The sequence below is a fragment of the Strongylocentrotus purpuratus genome, unplaced genomic scaffold, assembly GCF_000002235.5.
Source record: "Strongylocentrotus purpuratus isolate Spur 01 unplaced genomic scaffold, Spur_5.0 spur5_scaffold_9, whole genome shotgun sequence".
NCBI classification, from domain to species: domain Eukaryota; kingdom Metazoa; phylum Echinodermata; class Echinoidea; order Camarodonta; family Strongylocentrotidae; genus Strongylocentrotus; species Strongylocentrotus purpuratus.
In genome coordinates, this window is record NW_022145615.1 from 16,838,604 (window position 1) to 16,854,138 (window position 15,535).

General features: G+C 36.9%; 1 protein-coding gene across 4 annotated transcripts in view; it reads left to right on the top strand.

The window, feature by feature from the left end:
* Window positions 1-6,524, top strand: part of LOC100893413 (dynein intermediate chain 2, ciliary) — a 31,110-nt gene extending 24,586 nt beyond the window's left edge. For 3 of the 4 annotated variants that reach the window (XM_030977457.1, XM_030977458.1, XM_030977460.1), the window contains 8 exons: window positions 198-366; window positions 853-1,014; window positions 1,748-1,995; window positions 2,576-2,665; window positions 3,068-3,155; window positions 3,946-4,174; window positions 4,686-4,788; window positions 5,361-6,524. In XM_030977457.1, the coding sequence (XP_030833317.1) occupies window positions 198-366; window positions 853-1,014; window positions 1,748-1,995; window positions 2,576-2,665; window positions 3,068-3,155; window positions 3,946-4,174; window positions 4,686-4,788; window positions 5,361-5,651 (1,380 nt within the window). In that variant the 3' untranslated portion in view covers window positions 5,652-6,524. The remainder of the gene's footprint in view (window positions 1-197; window positions 367-852; window positions 1,015-1,747; window positions 1,996-2,575; window positions 2,666-3,067; window positions 3,156-3,945; window positions 4,175-4,685; window positions 4,789-5,360) is intronic. The other variant, XR_004062556.1, reaches the window with a different exon arrangement.
* Window positions 6,525-15,535: the final 9,011 nt, after the last annotated feature.

Below are 15,535 nucleotides of genomic sequence, written 5' to 3' on the forward strand. Positions count from 1 at the left end.
TTCCTAAAAATGTTATTTGATTCGATTTGATAGACATTTTTGAACAAGTAATTTTAAGACTGGGTATAAGTTTAGTCATGATTTCATAACATTATGCAGATTAAAATGTGTCAAATCTACTCGTGACAATGGTGATAATTAGATTGAAGACTTACAATTTGATGGTCATTCCAACCTCTTCTCTGGTTTAATTGTAGGAAAAAGCTAAGGAGAAGAAGGCTGCACCTACCAAGAAGGATGAGGATAAGAACAAGAAGAAGCTGACAGCCTTGGAAACCCAATCAGATGATATGAGTCGCATCAGTCATGCTGCTAAGATCATTGAGAGGATGGTCAATCAGAACACTTTTGATGACGTTTCACAAGGTAAGATGATTGGACGAGAGTCTCCCACATCCTTTTTTCAAATATAAACACCCACCCGCATACTCTATTTTCAATATACTCCAATCACACAGGGTTGGCGCGAAGCAAAAATGTTGTCACATCAAACAGAATTTTGACTGCAATGGCTGCACTGTGTGTATGTGTTAAAACACTAAATTATTGTGTGAGTTAATAATAAATTTAAAAAAACATTGCTTATAAAGCGCTTATCACTGAAGTCTCTAAGCATTTAACACTGACTATAATGCATGCTGTTTCTCTGCTACTATGATTAGTTCTCATATTGGCCATTTAGCGATCACATGCATATCACAGGAATCGGTTTAGGGCAATTGTAGTATTCTATTTATCACTTTCATCTATTTTACGTGTAATGAACACTTGCTTCTCTAAAAAATTACTGATCATTAAAAAAAAAGTTATCATGGTCTTACTAATGTTCTTTTATATCTGTGATCTTGCTAGATTTCAAGTACTACGAAGACATGTCTGATGAGTTCCGAGACCAGGAAGGAACTCTCTTGCCCCTCTGGAAGTTCTCCTATGACAAGTCCAAGCGTCTGGCTGTCACTTCGGTGTGCTGGAATCCCAAGTATAAGGATCTCTTTTGCGTTGCCCATGGATCATGTAAGTTTGCATTTACCTCTTTTCAAATGAAGTTTCCAAGAACAGGATAGACAGAAAAGAAGTCTTTTTTTCTTAATGTTCATGGTAATATCCCAACCTGATGCTTTCAAATGCCAAGTTTTTTTTTGGTCAGTTTTCTGCTTCATGTTGAAGGGAGGTTATTAAACTCATCTTATCAATTTGGTTTTGAGCCTTATAGATAGACGTATCAACATGAGAGATACAAGTGAAATAGATAAGTTAAATTCTTTGAATGGGGAAAGTTATGACTTTTTGACAGTTGAGATCACGTATGGCATGACGAATCTCCTATTGGCAGTGAGATCAGGATGTTTATTGTAACCCTAAGTAAACCAGAAAAATATTAAAACATTATTTGCAAATGGCAGGTTTGGGGCCAGTTTTCTGCTTCATAGTTAAAGGGCAATCAATCCATTCTCTCTGTTTGTGAAGTTCTCAAATTGAAACTTTCCTTTTTTCTCAGCTCTTATGATTGAACGAATGGAGGGACACGTAGGAAAATGTTTTCAGCAATTATTATTTACAGTGACCTGTATCAGTTATTATGACAGATGTATATAACTGTTATACATGTATATAGTTGCCAACCATTCCAATTTTGGAGGAATTATTCCTGTTTTCCTGCTGATATTTTGACTTTGTAATCCTCAGCACTGGTGAGGTAAAACCTTTTGACTTGTGATTTAATCTCTCTCTTTAATACTCCCAACAGATGATTTCATGAAGCAATCTCGTGGCATGATCCTCTTCTACACACTCAAGAACCCATCTTTCCCTGAGTTCGTCTATCCTACTGACAGCGGTGTGATGTGCATTGACATCCATCCCGAGCACCCTTACCTGATCTGTGTTGGCTACTATGATGGTTCTGTTGGAGTCTTCAATGTGACAACCACTGATGCTAACCCTGTCTTTCAAAGCACAGCTAAGACTGGCAAGCACACAGATCCAGTCTGGCAGGTAGGAATCATTGTATTATATTAGTTTAATTCTTGTATAGCAGTCATGTCTAGTGGCACATTAATTGTCACTCCTGGCGCTCCATTATTATTATCCAGGTATAGCATGGCTGCCATTACAGCACTCAAGCATTTTAAAGCCCCACTGCGCACTACTTATAGCTACTTGTGCCCTCTATACAGCAAACAATGCCTAATCAGTGACCATTGCATGGTCCCCCATGATCCTCTTTTTCTTATGTTAATTGAGAGCTGATTTGATGAGATAACCACCTGTCAGTGACCAGGCAGGGAGGTCTAATTATTCCTGGCCAAACTAGTGCAATGGGGCTTTATAGGAATTAAATTCCTTCCCAGTACTCGTTCACCTCACCTTGGTGGAGTGTGGCAAATGTGGCAAATGTGGCAAATGTGGCAAATGTGTACAAAGGACAATAGTGCTGCGACAGAGATTCAAACGCTGTACCTTGTGGTTTTACAGTCCAGATTTCACTACCGGTACATCTTTTTGTTAAATTTACTTGTGTATATATTTTCCCTTTATCTCATTTACCTGGTCTCTTTCTCCCTGAATGTTTCAGGTGGCCTGGCAAAAGGATGATCTGGACAACAACCTCAACTTCTTTTCTGTATCGTCAGATGGACGAGTAGTTGCATGGACATTAGTCAAGGTAAAGCAAAAGAAAAAGAAAACAGAAGAATGAGGAGAAAGAGAGAAAGAAGAAGAATAAGAAGAAAGAAAAAAGAGGAGAAGTAATCATACATTCAGCTTAGACTAAAGATACAGCTGTTCTACCATTTTGAAATATTTCTATTTTCAATACTTGAGGGGGTTGTATGAACTTTATTTCAGTTTGAACGCACTTACTCTCCATCAGTTGAAGACAGATATTTGTTCAAGTATTAAGTATGTTAACCATAATTGTCTCACTTTTTTACCACAATTTCATATCCCCCTTTTTTTAACAATATAAAACACATTTATATATATATACTGAAATGATTGAGTTTAATTTGATTGCATTGCTTGATGTGTTTTCTTTCTTTGTTATGATTATTTTTGTTGCATGTAGAATGAATTGACGTACACTGATGTGATTCAGCTTCAGCTTGATTCAGCTCCTCAAGATGGCCCTGAAGGAACTCAACTAACACCTCTAGGTAAGCTTAAAGATTGCCAAGGTTTAAAAGTAATTTGACTATTTGACCTAGGATTGAACCTTATGATGAATTTCACATGATGACAAATAAACTACATTTGAGCTATGAATTCCAATGGGGATTTTGTGCAGATTGCTTCATCAAGATTCTATGGCCTATACTCTATTAAGATGTTTACCAGATGCTGGGCTGAGGCTTTTATTCAAAATCAGGTTTGACAATTAATATTAGTCTGAGGTCAAATAGTTCCTCTTAAATGTTATCTTAGACCCAGGGTGTAGTTTAACTGAATTATTAGAATATACAGACCTTTAGGTTTAATATTGGCAGTAAATGAACACATTTTTTGTGTTCCTTATGAGGATTGTTCTTGGTTTTCTTGGTCAGTTTTGGTGGCAAAATAAAAATCGGAAAGAAATCTGTTAAATACTGTCTCATATTTTTCTCCTTGTATGTACGATATCATTTTGCATTGTATATGACCTTTAATTTGAAGTTGAATATCAAGCCATTGAATCATCTGTCTGAAAACAGAACTTTAACTTCCATTGGTACATGTATATGTATTTCTGAAGACGTTCCCGTATTGCTAACATTTAAGCAATAAATATATCATATGCTGAGAAGGGCATTGAGTCATACACTTTTGCAAGTAGTTAATTCTTTTGCTGTTCGTAACAGACAATTATTAGATGCTGCTAGCTAGCGCATTACTTCTCTTGAATGTCAATCATTGCCAATTTAATCTTATGATTTTGTTTTCCCGTCATCTCTTCATCCCTTCATCCAGGCTGTGGTACCTGCTTTGACTTCCACAAGCAGACAGACTACCTGTTCCTTGTGGGTACAGAAGAGGGTAAGATCCACAAGTGTTCCAAGGCCTACTCCAGCCAGTTCCTGGACACGTTTGATGCCCATCACATGGCTGTCTACAAGGTGATGTGGAACCACTTCCATCCGAAGATCTTCATCTCCTGCAGTGCCGACTGGAGCGTCAAGATCTGGGACCACACCTACAGGTTGGTTACAATGCCAAAATCTTGCTAGTTATGTTCACATGACAGCCTGTAAACTTGTATTTTAGGTCATAGTTTTAAACTTCCGGGTTATCTTGTAGTTAGACGCTACAGATGCACTGGTGGTTATGAAACTTTGAGTGTTCTTGAAAGTATAAACTGCAAATATTTTAGCCCTGGGGGTGGAGGTTCTTCACTCGCCATGCGGACGAAATTAACTGCGAGGTTCTGCTAGCTTGTAGTTAAAAAATAAAAGCTCGCCCAGCTTGTAGTTAAAACTTTAAATATGTTGTTGTGGATAATTTTTTTAAATACTGAGGTTTTGCAAACTTGAGTTCTATGATATTAACTTTGGTAAGGCTAAAGCAAGACTTATACGCAATGTGAAGTGAATCGATCAATTCAAGATTTATTTATTTATTTGCATATGTTAGTATATATTTGTCCATGATTTGGAAGTGTCAACCAAGTTTTATTTTTTTAATTTTTAATATAACAATCATTTTGAATACAGGAATGGGCCAATGTTCACCTTTGACCTTGGAAGTGCAGTTGGTGATGTAGCCTGGGCTCCTTACTCCTCTACAGTCTTTGCAGCAGTCACAGCAGATGGCAAGGTGAGTCCATATAATATGCTGTTCTTGTATAGCTCATTTTACATAACAACATGTCTGTGCACTTCCGAAGGACCTTATATATTATTACCTCAACTTTAGCTCTGCCAACCATAGAGCTCAGTGCTCTGAAAGAGTAAATCCCACCAGGTACCCACTTAGTACACCTGGATAAAGTGTGGCACATGTATATTAAGATCTTGCCAAAGGACATTAGTGTCGCGACCAGGATTGGAACCCTGTACCTTAGCAACATGGAGACTTTTAGTGACTAAAAATCTCACAGAGGAGTCATTTCAAAGAAACTACAGAATCAGATTTGATCAATAATGTGATTTGATTCAAGCAGGAAAGAAGAACCATTTTGCTGATGTGATTATCAACCTATAACGTGACAGAGAGAGAGAGAGGAACCTTTCTTTGATTTTGATAAGAAAATTATTCTTTGGTTTAAGAGTAAATTGGGTCCAAGATAAGGCCAATGATGTGGAAATGCTCTGTGATCGATCTCTACTTTGTCCGACTCCACTGATTCCCATGGTTGTAAAACAATATGTTGTCTTTGTCTTTCCTAGGTGCATGTGTTTGACCTCAATCTCAACAAGTATGAGCCGATCTGCGAGCAGGCTGTGGTACAGAAGAAGAAGACCAAGCTGACTCACGTCACCTTCAACCCAAACTTCCCCATCCTGCTGGTGGGTGACGACCGGGGCTACATCTCCAGCCTCAAGCTCTCCCCCAACCTCAGGAAGGTGCCCAAGGACAAGAAGGGGGCCGTCCTCAACCACGGACCAGAGGCTGAGATCGCCAAGATGGACAAGCTGCTAGCCCTAGTCAGGGAGCCACCCAAGGATAACAAGAGCTAAGAGCTAGGAGGACATCCCCAGCAATATGGTTGGTCTAGGAGGATTGAAACGGGAATGAATTCACTAATAAACAACAGTTTAGCCAAGTGGAACAGACTTGATCAGATTTATTTGACTTTTTGTTGTTGATACACATGCTTATGTGTTCTTCATTTCATGATATTGAATTTAGCACACTATGAAATTAACATACATTTTTGGATACACATGCTTATGTGTTCTTCATTTCATGATATTGAATTTAGCAAACTCTGAAATTAACATACATTATATGAAGTTTGTCTTTGGGGAAGAGGGGGGGGGGGGGGATGTATCAAACGCTACACAGGTCATCAAAGATAAATAGTTACTTCCTCGAGTACATCTTCTATTTGATTAATGATCTTGACATGCATATTCATGATTTCCTCCAACATTAAATGCTATTTTATTTTTCTGGACACAATGGAACAATATATCTAACTGAAAATCCTTACAAGGAAGGGAATTATGTATATTCCCCTTTCAATTTTCATACTTGTACAAAGGAAACATGTGGCCTTTCTCCTCTTATATTTTAATGTTTTGGATCATTACTGAGTTGTACATATGTATATTACTAGAGTGTGTATAAATTTCAAGAACAGAAGGATACAAAAGTCTATTCAAGTACAATTTTGTCATTGAACTTACCTAAGATATATTACTTTTCTCCTGCCTAATTTCGCCCATTTTTGTTGTATTTTTTTCATTCTCTTAATGGAAATAAAACTCAATTATCACATTTATTTTACTTCTACTAGCTATTTTTTTCTTCTGTGATATAAAAATTGAATATGTGCTTATTTATTTTTCATAAAGGTCTGTATGGAAAACACACATTAATATTACAGATATATTCAAATTAAGAATTAATATTTTGAACTGTGAATGCCGTCCTATTAGCATAGTACTTCTATAAAAAATCCTTGATATATGTATGCAAAAATATGTTAATGTACTTGAAATTGTATTCATTATACTTATTTTATGTCATATTGAATTTGAAAATAAACACTGACAAAAAAAAATGTGTCTACCTTTCCATTGCTTTTGTCTCTTTAAAAACTTTAAGGATCCATCATATTGCATGAAATTTTATAATGATTTTCATAATAAATGTTCTGTTAGTTTTGAAATTCTCGGCTTGTTCACATACAGCTTGGAAAGCAGCCACAATTTACTGGGATTAAAAATATTAAAAAAGCATTTTACAGTTCATATTTTAGTATTTTATAACACACAGATATGTGAATACGGATAGGCCTTTTTCGCGCGCAGCCCCTTTTTTCATTGCCATTTGCCGTTTATTCAGTACATAAACAAACAGCAGCGGTGTTACCTGGCCTATATCAACAAGCCTGTTGGGAACTACTTGGGGATTTAATTTCACCCTCTATCTCTACCTGTATACTCTCCCTTGGCCTATGTATCTTAAAACTTTTTATTTGTACCGATTGTCACTTTTTTGTAACAAACGGGCTTTCAACTAATCAGTAGCTTAAAACAGTTGTTGTCGTTAACAAAGCTGTTCATGCATGGCCACAACAACAAGTTGATAACAAGTTTTCAGAGGGGCAAATCTTTGCCATGTCTCTTGAGTTTCATCTCTTAGTATTGCTGAAATGCTGCATTCTAAAGAAAAGGGGGTGGGGTGGATATAATAATAATAACGAAGTCATTTTTATATAGCGCATAATAAAAATTCTCTATGCGCTTTACAACAATCAAATAAACAATATATTAATTGATTAATCTAAAGATTTAAATATGCATGAATTAACAGAAATACATATCGCATACAATGATGAAGGAAAAAAAAATCAGATATGATATAATCTTATGAACACAATTATAATAGTTGGATAATTACAATTGAGTAATGTACAGTTGACCCTAAATGCCCCCCCCCCCCCTATGTGCTACCATTTAGTTTCAGCAGGGGTTGAAATGGATCCTAAAACATTTGTCAATCATTTAAGATTCATCTCTTGATATTGTTTAATGCTTCAATTCAATTCAATTCAGAACTTTATTTCAGACTCGGCTGCACAAGGCAGAGGTTCATAAATCATATGTTACATAGATATATAAACATGATGAGTATAATAACAACAAATCTTACAAAGAGTATAACAAACTAAAATATACTACGTACATACAATCTAAACTCTAAGTGTATAATGTAACCTGTATCTGTATAAGTTGATAAAAGTATAGCAATTGAAAATCGCTCAGTGGGGGGGGGGGGGGGGGGGATGAGTGGCATAGTGAGCGCTTTTTTATTTTACTAACACCCCCCCCCCCCCCTCCCCTTGAGCAAAAAAAGAAAAGGTAAATTTCTGGTCACCAAATTTGTTTTCTTCTTTTTTTTCCACAGGAATAATATTTTCCTAGGGGAAAATTTCTGGGGGTAGATGTTATCCTCGGGGTGGTTGTCCTTGGGGGTAGTTTTCCGGGGGTAATTGTCCTGATACGAGGGAACAAACACAAATGATGGTGAAAGGGGGAGAGAGAGTGAGAATGGGAGAGAGAGAATGAGAGAGAGAGTGAGAGAGAGAGAGAGAGAGAGAAAGAGAAGAGAGAAAGAGAAGAGAGGGAGAGACCGAGTGAGATGAAGTGAAGGTGAGAGCAGGCAGGTGGTGGGGGAGAAAACGGATAAGCATCATGCCGAAGCACAATCTGTAAAATAATTAACTCCTCATATGAAGATGACTCCGACGATAGGGTCAGATCACGCATAGTTTGTAAGTGTTAGCTTGACGGCAAAGTTACTTCCATTTCCTATAATCCAAAATCAATCTAATCCGGGTAGGTCTATTCCGGCCCCTCCCCTCAACTCCACCTGAGAAAGGTATCACTTCTGATTGGTTAAAAAGATTGCTCTACCGCTCGTCATGAATAGTAGGCTTTTCGTGATTGGTCAGTTAAGGGGCATTTTCTTTATTTTAATTTTAAAAAAATGATAAATAAGCATTGCTTTTTCGTTCAGTTTCATCCCCTTTTGTATTAATAAAACAAACAATTTTATCATTAAATTTCATGTAAAAATGGAACGAAATGTTTTTTTTATTGGTAACCAAACAATAATTTTCGAAAGAAAGCAAGGTTCATGCTCCACGATTGGTCAGTTATGTCAAACTCTGATGACGTCATTACATTGACATTGACAACTTGAATGACAGTATCGTCGCAAGGCACTGGCTTCTGCGCATTACAGGGCGTGGCAGGGCGTAGTTAAAGCGTTTAACGCCAATACGGGCCACTAAACTGGAAGCACAATGATGCGCTTCATGTATGCGCTGCGCGTTGGAAGTATTTACGCCCTAGCTAACGCCCTGGTAACAAAAATGTACACAAATCACATTCTCTTGCACTTTTGCGATCTCGAGAACTTTCTGCCAAACTTTTGACAGTTTTTGCCTATTTTTCACTCTTTTAAAAGATCTTATTTCCATCCGCCACGTAAGTACCTAATTCTTACACATTAATGATTATTTAGAGCAAATTCGAAGAAAAACGGAACAATATTTTATATTTTATCGAAGCAAAAATAACTTTTCGTTGACTTTTGTTGTTGTCCACATCCATTCCCGTATCATACTAAACACGCATGTTAACGATGATCTTGATCATGATGTCTGCCTAACCCGCTTACGTGATGACATTATCTCCCCTTTTCTTTTCATGTGTTATTTATGCATTTCAACTTCGTCTCCTTACTCCTTCGCCCCCCCCCCCCCCCCGTTTAGATCACAGTTTCTAAATAATATCACTGGAAATGTTTTGCGTCGGACGTCTTCGCTCCCCACACCCCTATATCCTTGGCAGACCTTTACCCTGTATTATCGGGTCAGCTTTTCCTGTTGTCATCCAACCACCGATGGCTATCCCCCAGGATGTAAGCAAGAAAATAATGTGAAATGAAATAAATAAAAGAATAAGAAAAATTATATATAGATACAGGTAGATACGACAAATACTTCAAACGATCAACAAAAAAATGATAACCAACGTAAAATATATAGGCAAAAATGTTAACAAAATGAAGAAGAAAAAAAACAGTTATTTGGAAGAAAATACGAAAAAGAAAATATAAAACACATTTAGATGGTATACTTTGCGGTTACCATGCATAGTCACTGGAATTTTGGAGGTGGCCTACTGTATGATATAGCCGTATATTGCGACATCAGTTCACCGATACAAAAACAAATCAGTTACCATTTTTGCCTCAAACTTAATATAAACAGGAGCTATGTAGGTCCTTCCAAGATCCCAGCTTCTCTCTGCCTTCTACCATTTCACCCACACCAGCTATGTCGGGCAAGCTCCTTCTGAAGTACCTCCAGAACAACTTGGAGAAAGAACAACTTCAGCAAGGCATTGTTGTAAGTCTTGAGTACAAATTAAAAATTGATTAATTTGTAACAAGTTAAGTTAAGAATGAGTTTATTTAAAGTTTTAAACCATATAAGGTAAAACTGAATTGTATGTCTGATGCTTTAATACAAACAAGTATCATATAATATTTATAAAAAATATCAGAAATTGAAATAAGAAACCCAAAATTCAAAATGATTTTTTATTATTTTTTATTTTTTATTTTTTATAATCTTCTTTCTTTGTTTTGGATGACAGAGCCTGGCAACTCAGCTTGGAGTTAGGGCTGATGGAGATAGCACAGCCCTTCTCACTAAGATCAGCTCTATGGTGACAGAATCAGAGAGGAGGAGAGTGTCCGCAGAGAGAAGGGCTAAGGCATTTGAGGAGAGGTACCTGGACCAGGCCATGAATGGTCAAGTCTTGGAGCTAGAGCTGGCTGAGGCCAGAAAGCAGAAAGATGCTGCTTTGAAGAATCTCCATGTAAACCATTTATTTATTTATTTATTTGTCTATTTTTGTTGCATATCGGTTTGACGGTATAAGAATGTTGCTATTCATTAGTATAATTGGTTTTCACCATTTTTGTCTCTTCCGATATGGTTCTCTTATTTCAAAATTGAGAAAAAGACGGCATGCTAATAATGATACAAACAAATATATTCATAGTTGTATAACTATAGAATGTCCATGAGAAATACTGTTTGATTTTCTTTTCTTTTTTTCCTTCAGGATCTGACATGGCAGCCAACGGTCCTCTCTCCTGTCGACAGCGGCCCGTCTACTTGTGTCTCGTGGTAAATATCAACATCAAAAAATTCATTAAGCGCAATAAAAGTGAAATAGTAATGCTCTTGTTAATTTAAAGTGGTGCAATTGAGAAACATAGTTAATATTTCCAACTGTTTGTGAAAAGCATTACGTCATGGAATTAATATCGAATCATACACACGGGAGGCCAATATCATGATGGGAAATGTTATGTCGGTGTTTCTGTTGTCTTTTAGGTGTTCTAGAGATAATCCCCAAACACCGTCTACAGCACCATTAGACAATGGAGTAGCACCCACCTATCCATCTACTCCTAGCACAGCCCCCATCGACACCATCCCATTATCCCTCATGTAAGAATCACAAACAAAGGGCTACCCTATGTAAACAAAAATAGTGATAATCAAAACATACAAACAAATAAATAAATGATGGAATAAAATTCGGATTATAGATGAATTAATGAATTGATTAACTAACAGTTAAAAGAATGAATAAAATGATGGATTAATTAATTGATTAACTAATAACTAAAAGAATGAATACACGAGGAAACCATAATTAAAAAAATCTCCCCCCCCCCCAAAAAAAAATAAATGATGTAGGCCTATATATATATATATATATATATATATATAACGTTCTACAGAGATGCAAGCAACGTTTTTGTGCTCTTGGATCTGCCACTAGTCTGGTCAGAAAGTATTATCTTGTGGAATGAAAGAATAAACATGAACGAATTCTTCTGTTTTTCCATTTTTTCATTAGACCATCTAGCCCCAGCCCTTGGGCTAGTGGCCCTGGTACCCCTCCAGCTGGTACCCCTCTAACAGTTCCTCTGCCCGCTCAGGCCACTGTGGTTCTCCAACTTACTCCACACACAGCTTCACAGTAAGACAACACTATTTTTTCTTAACAACATTAAAAAAAAAAAAAAAAAATGATTGAAAATTTCTAAAACAAATGATAACATTTGATTACCTTTTCATTTAAGTGGGCAAATGCAAAATTCCGAGGTTTTTTAATTTGTTTGTTTGATTGTTTAAAAAAAAATTTTTTTTTAGTATTACTTTGATATCTTTCTTCTCTAACCAGATCTCCAAAAGTGAGTGCTGCTGATGGTGGAACCACTTCGCCTTCGAGCAGAGCAGCTGTCCCAGCCCAAGGCCCATCAGCCTCCTCCTACGTTTGGGGGATGTGTGATCTGATGTCGTTTCACAAGGGCGGTAGCGACGTCTTCTTGGGAAGCGGGGCCAACGGGACGGTACACCTCTACCGTCATCGTGCAACCGACCATCCGATCGCGCTGAAAACCTTCGAACTACCTAACGACATCAAAGCAATGACAAGGAAGGTTGGTGTAAACTAACTAAATTAACAAAATAATTTGGTTGCCGCCCCTTTATGACTGAGCATTGTAGCGACAGACGATGACTAAAGAGAGGGAAGAATGAGAATGATGATGAAACATAAAAACAACAATACTGATAATGGTCATGAATTTGTATCTATACTCAAGTTTCTTTGTTTTTGTTCAACCTGACAGGTGAACGCCATCCAGTCGGAAGCTTTCATCCTTGACGTTCTCGGCAGGGAGGATTGCTTTCCCACTTTTCTTGGATGCTTGGAGATCAGCACAGGTAAGATTGGTCTTGCGATGGATTTCGTCGGGGATATGATGACGGGAGAGTCCTGGACACTGAGCCATGGCATGCGAAAGCTAGCCCTTAGTCAGCATGACTGGTGAGTACAGATGAGTTTCTCTTTAAACCTTTAAGTCCTTGAACGATCAAAAGTCTTTATGTGAGTGCTACATTATTTTGATAGAGGCCTAGTGGATATGACAGCAGTCTGTGGAAATACATTGATCTCCATTTGTCACTTTCGACCCAGGAAAACTAAACGATGATGATGATGTCGTTGTACTTTAGCGCAGTAGACAGTTTTTATAAAATAATGCAGCATTTTTTTATAACCAATTACTGTCCTTCTTTCTTTCAAACAGGTTTGCTCTGGCTCTCGATATCGCCAAGTCCCTCGGTCGCATCCATGAGAAAGGCTTTCTCATGAACGACCTTAAAGAAGATAACTGCTTGCTCCGGAAGACACCAACTGGCCGATGGCAAGCAGTTATCGTTGACTTCGGGCTCGCGTGTCCTTGCGATAAACCTTACTTCTACCGCTTTTCCGATGAAGTCAAGGAGAAGTACCGTAGAAGGGTATGCTGATTATTATCTTCTTTTTTTTTTCTTCGTGTAATGTGATTTCTATGAAAGTTGGTAAATCATTTATGTGTGTGTGTGAAAAAAAGAGGAAGGGGCAGAACAAGGGAATAGATCGACATTACAAACAGGATTATTTGACTAATTATTGTTTTTCAAATTTTTGTTGACATCACAGACAATGTACCCACAGGATCTCAAAAATATGCAGAATTGGGCCCGGACGTTTCCCTTTCTTGGCCATCTACCCGCATTATGTCATATTATTTCATTCAAGTTTATATCATTTGTATTTCGGTAGCTTGGGATCTTCTCGGTGTGCAATGAAGTTGATGTACAGGTAGTTAAAAATATAAACAAATACCCTTTTATTTGAAAGAATTTCAATCGTCATTTTGTCCCTCTTATTTTTACAGGAGGTGTACGTCCACATCGCGCCCGAATGCGTCCTCGATGACGTGCTGACCTCGGTCTCGAGTGACGTGTTCCAGCTCGGCCGACTTCTCACCTTAATGGGAGGTGCTACGACCAACGCCGATCTCACCGCCATCGGCAACATCTGTCGACAGAGCTCTCAACTCTGCCGACCTAGCATCGACGAAGTCGTAGCCGAGCTGGAGAGAATGATGTAGACAAACACTGTATTCGGAAAAATATCATATTTATTTTTTAATTTAATTCAATTCAATTTCAAATCAATTTCAATTTCTCTTTCTTTGTTATATTTTCAAATTCCAGAAATTTACAAATCGCCATGCGTTTTTCATGCATTCAAAAGCCGTTGGTACTAAAAGTAGAATTTAACCCACAACATATTATTGCGAGCTCTTTAAAGTGAAAATAAATGACATCCAAATGACTTTTATTGGATAATTTATCTTTGGAGATAGGTAAGTATCACCAAAAAAAAAAACTACAAAGATAAAGCAATAATTTGTCAAGACCTTACAGCAGTGGAAAATTTGCGGGTTTAAAATATCTGCAATTAAGAAAGCACAACTAATATGGAAATCGCAAATTTATTCAGTATCATTATTACATATAGGCCTATATGCGCTGGTTTGGTATCTTTTTTAGTTCATGCAACATAAAAAGTCAATCATTTTTTTTGAGGGGGGGGGGGGGGTCATAATAAAATGACTGATATCTTTTCGAAATACAGTGTTAGGTAAGTATTGTAAATATTCATTCTATTTTTCGTGTTTTGTATAGTATTTGATGATAGAACTAAACAGGAATTACTGGCATTACTATGTCTTGAGTCCATGAAAAACTTTTCAGGTTGGAATTCAAATCATATGAACCAAACGAATACACTGTTGAGTTTGAGCAAGATTTGAAAAAACATGTTACGATATAACACAAAGCAATTTCAAATGACACAAAGAGTTATGTCAAACTTGGAAATACTTATGTTTGTTTTTCTTTTCCATTTACCAAAAAGCAGGCTGCGCCAATGTGAAATCTAAACACAGTACCGTCTGATTTGAAAAGAAGAGAAAAATCTTGTGCAATACAACCGACTGCAAGACGGTCCCATGAATGGAATACACGGACATACTTTGTAAATACCGAAACCACGAAAAATTAAATTAATTCAAATGAAAAGAAATGAAATCATTTGAAATCGAATGAAATTAAACCATTAAAAAGAAAACAATATTTGTCTATGTCCTAAGAATTGAACAAGAAATCGAATCACAGCATTTAAAATCAATTGCTCACAATTTCCTTACAATATTGGATAGTTTCGGAAAACTCACTAAGCATTCGGAGATGGAATAATAGGTATTAACCGAAGGTAGACCATCACGGTACAGAGCGGGGTGGGGCTCTGTACATGGTAGGGTTCTTATCATTACAGCTTTCCTTTATTATAGGCTACGAGGCCTCAATAGGAATGTGGCAAAACAACGAAATATAAAAAGGTCGTAGAAGAGCTGGTGACGTTGTTGTATTCAAACACTGTTTTCGACAAGATATCATTTTAACAAATTTAATTCGATTCTAATTCAATTTTAATTTCTCTTTCCATGTTACATTTTTCAATTTCAGAAATTTACAAATCGCAATGCGTTTTTCATGCATTCAAAAGCCGTTGTTACTAAGGGTCGAATTAAACCAACAACATATTATTACAAGCTCTTTAAAGTGAAAATAAATTTAATCCAAATGACGTTCATTGAATAACTTTTTTTGTAGAAAGGTTAGTATCACCGACAAAATAAACAATGATATTGCAATAGTTTGTCAAAACTTTACAGCAGTGGACATTTTGCGATTTGTAAATTTCTGCAATTAAGAAAAGCACAACTAAAATGGAAATCGCAAATATTTACAATATCATAATTATGAGTAGTAAATTGGTATTTGCGGTTATTACCTAGGCCTACATGCGCTGGTTTGGTATCTTTTTTAATTCATGCAATATAAATAGTCAATCTTTTTGTTCTTGGGAGGGGGGGGGGGGTCATAATGAAATGCTTGATA